At 39.1% G+C, this 10114-nt stretch overlaps 1 protein-coding gene across 3 annotated transcripts in view; it reads right to left on the bottom strand.

Annotated features, from left to right (window-relative positions):
- Positions 1-1285: 1285 nt before the first annotated feature.
- Positions 1286-10114, bottom strand: part of LOC108667578 (Kv channel-interacting protein 1) — a 45797-nt gene continuing 36968 nt past the window's right edge. For all 3 annotated transcript variants that reach the window (XM_047883370.1, XM_018154621.2, XM_018154622.2), the window contains exons 5-7: positions 8514-8726; positions 6638-6700; positions 1286-5623 (exon numbers count right to left, since the gene is read on the bottom strand). In XM_047883370.1, coding sequence (XP_047739326.1) covers positions 5210-5623; positions 6638-6700; positions 8514-8726 — 690 coding nt within the window. In that variant the 3' untranslated portion in view covers positions 1286-5209. The remainder of the gene's footprint in view (positions 5624-6637; positions 6701-8513; positions 8727-10114) is intronic.

The following is a 10114-nucleotide window of genomic DNA, read 5'->3' as shown; positions in this document are numbered from 1 at the left end:
AAAAAACTATTTTCTTGATGAGGAACTTTTCTTGTACTCTAAATTATTTGGATTTCTACATGACTGTTCCAATAGCAATTTATTAAGCATTTAATGATGAGCCTAATGCCATGAAGTGGCAGGCGATCGATACGGCTCTTATATCGTCGCGCCTCTGCTCCATTAGCTGATGAATTTTGATGAAGTGTGTTGATGCGCGCGGCGTAAAACGCGCGCCGAGTTGCAGCTCGTTGCGCCGTCAAAAATCAATGGCAACCGTCGGAAGAAAACCTCCAACTATCGGGAAGACTCCAGTAAACATAGACCTGCGAGCTTCGTTGACGAACATGAAAAACGACATGGATCTTTGATTTTGGACTTTGCTATATCTTGATAGCTGTGACAGACGCCTGAACGAAGAGTTGCGAAGGAAGGTCCATATCTCGTACGTACGTGATAACAATTGAAATCGAGTGCTATTTAATTTGGCTTACGCGGCATACCAATTGTTGCTGACATACGCGGCATTGTTTCTGGTATACATACGCAACATTGCTGATGGTAAATACTTCACGTGTAACTTGGCGTTCGTTTTGTCAGCAACCTCCTCACGCAAGGGGGACTTTTGGCGTGTGTATGAGCTCGTCAGAAGTCCTATGGAATTTCGCATTTAATTCTAGGGGCATTGTTCCTATAAGTCCCCCGCCACAGAGCTCGCGGTGTCTGACCGTTTGTCTTATAGTTGTGTCGTTAAGTTTGTCACGCAGGTAAAGGATCCCTTTATACATGCCTCTTCTGTGTCGCTCTCGTGCGGGCGGCCGACGTCCGGAGTAAGCGACCACTTGTTCGAGTATCTTATAGTTTCTGTTGCTTTTAATCTGTCCCTATTTGTCACTTCGTCTTTTTGAGATGCTAACTCTACTTCTTTTTAACCAGCTTCAGCGGGCTGGATTGAGACCTTCTGCCCTCTTAGTTGTGGGTGATGATAAAGTTGAGATTTCGAATAAATGAGACCTTCGGACTTGCTGGCGATGTTATCTTTGGACTTCCGGTGGGAAATAGCTTGATAGCTGAAGTGCCAGTAAACCATCATACTACTTACTCGCTTACTTACCCAGCAGCAACAGTTTGATTTAGCTTAAACAAAACATGCATCGCAGTTCAACTATTTTTCCGCAGCTTTTGGCTTATAAATTGGTGGCTGTCTGACCCTTAATTCCATCAATCAAGACAAGAATGTTGTGTTTTGCTGAGATATGAAATTTCATTAATGGATGTTCATGGAGAGAAACGATTTATGACGACTTTTATTGAATTAATACATCGAATTAGTCTTAAAAATAGTCAAAAATTCTCGTTTGATATAATATATTTGTATTTGTTAACACTCTTGCTTTGGCCAGCTAATTGGCAATAATTATGGATGGACGTAAAATAAATACACTATCTTCCTAATTCAGGGACATTTTACTCGACTTCAATTGTGCACATAGAAAAATATTGCAAAGCAGCAACATCTTGAATTATCTTATTGGGACCTGTATAAGTATAACGTACGATTACGCTGCGTTATTTGATGTGACGCATACAATCGTCGATTATTCCTTGCTGACGTCAAATGTTCAATCACAGTTATCATTATCCGGCAATGTCATGAGAAACAGGCGTTAATATATGGACCGCATACAGCATGTTTGCTGCTTACATTAATTTGAGTGAATTTCGTGGGTGAGAATCAATGAATATTTTCCCGACCTGCATGCATGCAGCTACTTGCTTGCTTTCAGGTGCAGCGTTTATATGTCATTAAATACCGTACGTATATAAGCTCTCGATACTAACATTACACAAAAGAACAACAGTGATAACTGTATACGTAGTTGTGTGTTTTTAACAGCATGGAACATTATTCGTCGTATTAGTACTGGTACATTTTGTGTACACACGTATACAGAATTCTAGAAAACATAATACACTTTCAATTTTTCATTTTAACGTGCATACACTTACATTTTCTCATTCATGATATACTTACTCATACGTTTTCTTATCCATGAAATACATACACATATTCTTAACCCTATAAAGATATCCGTAGAAAATGCACCATGCGATTACGCTTGTTTAACAAACCCATAATCGTAATACTCGGAACAACCGATAAATGTTAGACCACATACATTATTTCAGTTAATGATCTACAAGACAGCGCACCGAATATAGTACGCCACATGCAGTAGCAATGCATTATAACTTAACACATGAGAGTGCTATGGCTATTTACTAAGAAAATATGGGTAAACTTGTGACAATTAGCAACCCGCTGCTAATGCTCTATACCTGCTAAAGACAGGCAATCCGAACCGCTGTATAAATATGTAGTGTATTTAGTCCATATGTTGCTGCAATTTATCGCAATAAATTCGCAATAATCGATGTTTTAGAGCAGCCCGCACGATCCATGCACGTGCAATCATATATGCATGTGTACATGTTGGACGTGACCGACAATGTTTACTTTAAACTTTGTAGTTTTAAGCTCAATTATTTAATTAGGGTGTTATGTATAACAATTACAGTTATGTTCGCTGATAGTTATAAGAACTCAAGTATCCAGACATATAAAATGTTATAACGTATAATTTATTAAAATTGGGACCTGACTATAATATTGAGAGCTACATCAATGGACGTTTCGATTGCGTCATTACTTCGTTTATTAACTAACGATTCATTTAAAACCAATCAACACACTAATAAATACATAGACTCTATTTGTTAAATGAATCCAGACTAAATTCTATGCCTCTGTAATCTAACATCAGTATAAATTATTGGCCACTCTGAAGTATATAAATGCACTGCGCGAGTTAACGTTAATTTACTACTTCTTAAAATATTTTGATTACAGTTAATGTGTTACATCGTTCACTCGACTAACATTCTTTTGTCCACACTGTGCTCGTAATTAATTCAGTTTCCAGTACGTTATCTCCAAGCGTTTAATGTTGCCATGGTATAGCATATGCATGTATATGTCTATATTACGTAGCTCTCATATCATCTTCGTGTCTCAAACCGCTGTACATTCATCTATATTCTGTTCCGAACAATTGTTGCGGCAGCAGTTCATGGCTTTATCATAAATATTAGTGATCAGAAAAGCCTCCAAGGTTTCGTTTTTGAATTGCGTAACAATTGAATTTAAATTGGTTATAAAGGCCATGTGAATTGCTGAGAAATGGGGGTTCATACCTCACTTTCGCTAGAGGTTACATGTCTGAAAACGCTGTAGAGGTTACATGTCTGTGGTGAATCAGTGAAACCTCAAGTACATTCTTCGCCGTTGCATTTACGGTGATTGTATTGAACGACACCGGCAGGCGTGGAGGCGACGGCTGACAGGCTACAGCAGCTCGTGACACGGTCGACGTGGTATAGTGCATGTTTTGGTTGTGGCATGGTCGTGGTATGGTAACTGCACGGTCACGGCTTGGTCGTTGTATGGTCGAGGCACGGTCGTGGTATGGTCACGGTACTGTCATGGCATTCTGCATCGCCGCGCGTATATGCATGTATGGTAACTGTCACTAATTGAGTTATTATTACCAGGTATTGCATACGTTCATATTACTGTAATATATTTTTACCTTTTTTGGAGTTTGATTAATTTGCATAATATATATTGTAAAACATATAAACATCGTTCTATATTACCGTTCGGAATTGTACGAGTTGATTTGGCACAGACTTTGGACCACAATATATACGTGTCTATATATATGTATATTCTGCCCAAGAACAAGACATCATGTCAATAATTACTGAACAACCTAATTGAGTTGTTCAGATGACATTCGATAACTTATTTTACAGATAGCGGCTGCGAGTAAAACATTAAATCCTTCAAACGTGGTTAGTGTATTTTTTGTATCTCGTATCTATATAGGTAAGATTTCACTGTTAAACCCTTAATAAAAGAACCTTGGATTCCTCCAGTAAATTCTTGTAACTCTCTTTTATTGAAAACTTCCTTGTATTTTTCTAATAGTGTCTGAATAGGAACTTCATTTTATAAAGAAACATATACCTATAGTATACAGTTAACGATCATTCATAGGCTGCTTGAAACGTGTTGCTTTTGCCTATTAGATGCGACTAACTGCCTTGAGCTCAATATATGTTGCAGTACGTATAACGGGGGTGTTACACGGGGAGAACTTTGGCCAGCTCGAAGTTCAGGTGTACATTGTACATGTGCCGATATGGTGTTTTCTATTTATATGAGAAAACACTTGGCAAATCGATAAACTGATATGAAGAACTTAAGTCAACTATTATTCATTCTTGTCATGCTTGGCACATAACGTATCAATTATTCAGAATGCATGAGAGCTATATTCGTATGCACATTATTGATGCGGGCCACGCGCTCGCTGCGTGGCGTGACTCTCCCATTACGGTGCATCAAATATATGATGTCCATGCAGATGATGTGAGTCGCATGATGTTCTATGCCATCGCATAGCTTATGCCCTCGCTCCCAATTATATCCATTTAACCATCAAAACAATTAACGTAGTACGATTCTGCTTACTTCACTACAACTTAGTAACGTACAAAAGATTTCGAGATTTCCCTAGGCCAATAGATTCATATTAGTCTTAGTCACCTAAACGAACCTTTCCCACATTCATTTAATACTGACTATTATTTTAATTTTTTAGTTCACTGAAACAAACATCATGAATAGCTCCACTATGGCAAAAAGTATCTCGCAAACATGAGACATATACTTGCGATGACGCTATAACACTCGCTCGTCGTATATAACTTCGACGTTGGTCTGATGGCTCCCCCTCATATAATTGTGATGAAAGACTGCAGGTCAAATTATGCGCATAAATGAGTCGTAAGACTACTTGAATCTGATGTGCACGTGATGAATGTTGGTCTAATGCTCTCATCCACTTTAATATGGTGACGTGTGACGTCAATAACATCATGCATGACAAAGTTTTCGCTCGTCGTGCATTTTTTCAAAACGTATATGAGGTCAGTTACTCGACGTCTTTCATTTTTGAATAATATGTTGTCAATTACCAGCCACCTGCACTCTCTTAAAGTATCAATGTTGTCAATTAGCTGTATTACTCTGCTGTGTTCGCTATGTACGTAAAGCTTGACACAGCTGTTTGTATGTGTGAAGGCTGTGTGTGCCATATGGCCGCTACAGCAGACACGCGTAGTCCCGTAACAGCTCCCGTCGGTCCCCCGGCATGCTACGGTGGTGGAGGGGGGACCTGTGCACCCCTGGCGCTGATAGCAAGGGGGAAGGGGGCGAGACACATGTCCCCGCTGCCGTTGTGCCGGAAGGATGATAGTGGTGGGGGTGGCACAACAAGGGGGAGAATGATACTCCCGGTGTGTCGGTGCAGTGGGGTGGGGGAGGTGGTGTGCCGTGAGCCAGGGGCTGTGTTAGGTGAGGATGGTAGGGATGGTGGTGATGGTGGTGATACAGCGTCGGGTTGTGGCGGTGGTCGTTACATGGAGATGCGTGAGGGCTGGTGGTGGCAGGTGCGTGGGGTAATTCTACATTAAATGCTGTGTCCAGGATGGTCATCGAATTGGCGATCGTCTCGTCCTGCCGAGAAAAAGTGCGATAATAATCAATAGATGAGGCGCGCCTGCCGAGGAGAGATATATTCACGACAAGCTACACAGCTAGACTCATCATCTGTTTCCTCGTCTGCATGGAAAAATAGGGCTACCGCTATCGAAATCATGAGTTCAATCATGTCATTTTTGTATAAATACAAACTTTGCCCACCGGTATACTGACTTAACAAGTACGCAATGTGCGAGAAATGAAAATGTACCATTGAGGTTCCCCCATATCCTTTTATTCTCAGGCTGCAATGAGTTGAACCATACTAAGCAACACCGATCCTTACACTACTGGGACGACTCTATCAAACCGCTATTTATATGAGAAAAAATGTAATTAGTTATGAAATTGAAGATTGTTTATCCCGGCGTTGAGGTCGAAAGAAGTTATATGGGCTACGTGTATCGATTTTCTCTTTACGCATCAATCAACTGTGCGCACACGTGTCCTCATAAACGCAAGATCTCCGCTGGTTATCGAGCTACTATCCTGCATGCATCTCATTGCCAGGCACTAAGTTGCAACATATGACATCATTATAGGTGGCCTGTATTAATGACTGAACACTGTTATATGCCTGTCACATTTTATAAAGGAAACTTGCCCTAGCTCCATTGCGTCTCGAACGTCTGAGACGTTCGATGAGCCCGACATGATTACTACACCCACCCTCCCCATAAACCGAATTAACCAGCGGTTGATTTGTAATACCCATGCTGGTAAATCCTGCTCATCCTTGCCAACTCTAACGAAATTCTGTTATTAAGGAAACGTGTTGAAATACATTTCTTCATCAGACGACCCTTCTTACAATTAGACAAATTTTTCTTTTGTATTTTTCTTGTACTTTAGTTCTTTTTTTGACTTGGACATTAGAAAATTTTGCCAAAAGATGATTAAGTTACATCCTTATTTGCTTCCACGAGTTTTTCAGGAAGTTCTTAATTGGAAGGCACAACCTCCCTTGTTCCCGTGTAGAAATAGACTCACCGAGAGACAAATCTCCATGAACTCGTCCAGTGTGACCACACCATCGCCATTAATGTCCATCTTCTGTGAGAACAAATTCAAATGATTAATTCAGCTAGGATTAACTTGCTCATCTTGTCGTGAGGGAAGAATCATGAATGCGGATTTTGTTCACATTGACCAACAATAGATTGACCAATAACTCATTTGTTCTAAGGGCATCCCTCAGAGCATTAATTGTCGGAAATATCAATCTCTCATATAAGAATCCTCAACCAGCAAGCATGATAATCCCAGACAACCTTAGAAGTCAGCCAACAAATTGTGCTTTCATGCAGGTAATTAATCCCTTGAATGTAAAGAGTGTACTGAGGTGAGTATATATATGCAGGCACAAAACATTCCCTTGTTGTCACCCTCTGCTCATTCTAGTCTAATCTCCCTATTATTTAGGGTCTTTCAATAGAGTGCTAGGGTCTATTTTGGTCTCGCAAGTCAGCCATGGCTCATGAACGAGGCGTTTTTTATTTGGCAGGTGTGACAGCGGAAGAGGCATGAATGGCCCGTCCATTTAACGGCGCCGGACTCTGAAGGTCCACAAGATCCAAGCAGTAAGGTTCATTATTACGAGTTCTTGGCGGAACATTCAACCTTACGGCTCGAGCGTGCGTGTCCGATGGTCATCACGCTACGTCTAAAGCTTGATTTTAGCCTTATTCTGGTACGCGTTCACGTTCACCTTAATCTGTATCTTCAGAGCTTATTGACATGAATGATTATATAATTTTATTCGAAGAGTTTTTATATAAGTTATTGAATAGGCAGAAAATAATTATGTTTTCTAGAGAAAATAGTGATTACTTTGTTTATGTAATTGTCATTAATTTCATCTCGAAAAGAGCAAAATCCCGGGTATGCCAAAGTGTGCAATTTATAAGATATTCTGTCAATGTTCATTTCTCATCTTCGAGTATTTATTGAAATCTTTGTTACGTTAATGCTTCACATCAATTAGTAACAATATAAATCACCTATGCCTGTTTTGCAAGTACGACAGATTTTATGATCAAACCGCTCAAGTTGGCCGGAAAAGTAAATTAACCACACGAGATACAAGCGTGAACAAATAATGACCGAAGCCGAGCCAATTTAGTGCTCCTGTTGCTGCTTGTATAGCTTGTACACGCTAGCTATAGTGTACTCCTGATGCTGCTGCTAGTGTTTTTGATAGTGGGTAAGGATACAAGATGATATCACATAATCCAAAACTTGATTTGGGAATAAGTGCAGAATTGAATAAACTTCATATTGTTCATAAATCTTGGCATTGAAGTGTATTGTACAGACAATAATTGGCCTTGTATGAGCAAAAAAAAACTATTCTATTAGTTGCTAAGTTTGTAATCTTTTCGTGTTTATTTGGCGCTTTCAGCTTACAGAAACAAAATTGAAGTTGATTTGGTCCAATTGGTTTTGTTGACAAATTTGTTCTTTTTTTGACTATCGGAAAACATGGCATGCACAGATGGCTTTTAATTACGTATCATATGGTATTTTAATTATTGCATTCACTTCCTTTTCGAAAAAAACATCGAAATTTGTTAATGCTCGTTGAATCTGAATAATTTGTGGCGTATGTGGCGTGGTGCAACAAGTCCAGCTAGCGTATTATGTTTAGTAAAGGTTTCAGCGTTTCAGATTGAGATTTTTTTGTTTGTCACATTTCTCTCACATCCGTAAGCATTCGTGTGATGATCGTTTCCAATGAATACAGTTTAAAATAAATTTGTTGGAAACTAAATCATGGGTACCAAATGTTACAATTGTGCTGTGTTAAAGCTATAGTGTAAGAATAAAATCTTCGTATGACTAGTGGCGTGTGTTGGATAATAATCACCTCGAATATTCTATCGACGTGTTTCCTGGTGGTTGCCTCGTCTACAGTGGGCGTGGCGTTGCGGCCGAGTAAAGAATATACGGCGCCCACGATGTCCATGAGCTCCTGCTTGCTGATGTAGCCGTCGCCGTTGATGTCGTACAGGGTGAACGCCCACCGCAGCTTCTCCGTCGTCGAGCCTCGCGATAACTCTGACAGGATTGTCACGAAATTCTGCACAATATATTGCGTATGAGTAATGAAGAATGATACATTACCCACATATTACGAAATAAGCTTAAGAAAAGGACAGACGGAGCCAGGGTTTGTCAAGTAATTATGGAAAGTAAGACCGCTTCACTCGAATAGGATTCGCGGGTCGCTGACAGGTCATCTAATTTCCTCGAAAAGAGCAGTTCTAGTGTGTGTCTTTTGAGATACTCTGTCTACGTATGGGTAATGTGTCATGTGTTTTTATAATATTAATTCTCATTTATAATTCCTTAATTCCTTTATTCACATCAAAGAATAAGGAAAACTTCTCACATTTTCTATCAGACATGAGAACAACAGCGAAGCTGTTCTCCTTAAGCTCATGGTCTAATGATGTTGGTCGTCACTCTACTTTGTAATAAAATTCAACAATTTGAACATTATATTAATTTTTTCTGATCATGATAATGTATAATAATTAGTGTTCTTTAATTAAAAACTACCTTACTCATTAAACTTATGTATATAGTCATAGATTTCTTGCAGATTATTGTACAAGATTTTATTAATAATGATTGATTGTGTCTCTTTGTGTTTAATTATATTACTGTTTGATCGAATTATTGTCTCTGATTGAATAATTGAGGTTCAGAGGAAAACATTCTTTTATTTCTTCATTTTAATGAAGCTGTGTATATAAAGCTGCACATGTGCGTTGCGCACGCCACTCGGAGTCCACATATATTGCAATAATGAGCGCATTGCGGTCTATATATACGGCCACTCTGTAGCGCCATTAGTCTGAAATATTCATCTGTAGAGTTCTGGGCGTGCGCTCATGTTTGTCCTGCGGGCACGTCTGGTAATGAGACTTGCCTTGGGGCGAGCAGTCGGCAAATATTTCCCTGCATCATTAGCGGGCTATAGCTGGCGCGCTGTCTTCATCTGAATGTGCATTCGACGAACTGAATTATTTTTTATATATATATACTTGCTGGGGGCTTCAATAAATAATTTGCTTGCGTATTCTGTAATATTTATGTATAGAGTAAAGAATTATAGGGAGTAGAAATGTTCTGTTATTTGCAGAAAAGCGCATCCGTGTTTAAATAACCTGCTGTACTATTGATATCCATTTAGCTATGAACTAGAAATGTCGTGGAGGCTCTTCGAATACAGGTTTCATTAAAATAAGAGCTGATTTTATTGCGAGTTATCTTAACTAAAAAATAAAAAAGGACGTTCATGTGCTGGATCATCAAGTTAAATATTAGTACACTTTTTTATATATATACGAGTAGAAACTTTAATTTAATAACGGTATGGTAATTTACTGCGTAAATACTTGAGACAGTTATTGATAAGTAAGTAAGTTGCTTAAATTTGCTTCATTTTGTATCAATTATAAG

This window comes from Hyalella azteca, unplaced genomic scaffold (genome assembly GCF_000764305.2).
Source record: "Hyalella azteca isolate HAZT.00-mixed unplaced genomic scaffold, Hazt_2.0.2 contig12758, whole genome shotgun sequence".
Lineage (NCBI taxonomy): Eukaryota > Metazoa > Arthropoda > Malacostraca > Amphipoda > Hyalellidae > Hyalella > Hyalella azteca.
Note: the sequence above shows the minus strand (reverse complement) of the source record. Positions and strands in the feature narration are given on the sequence as shown.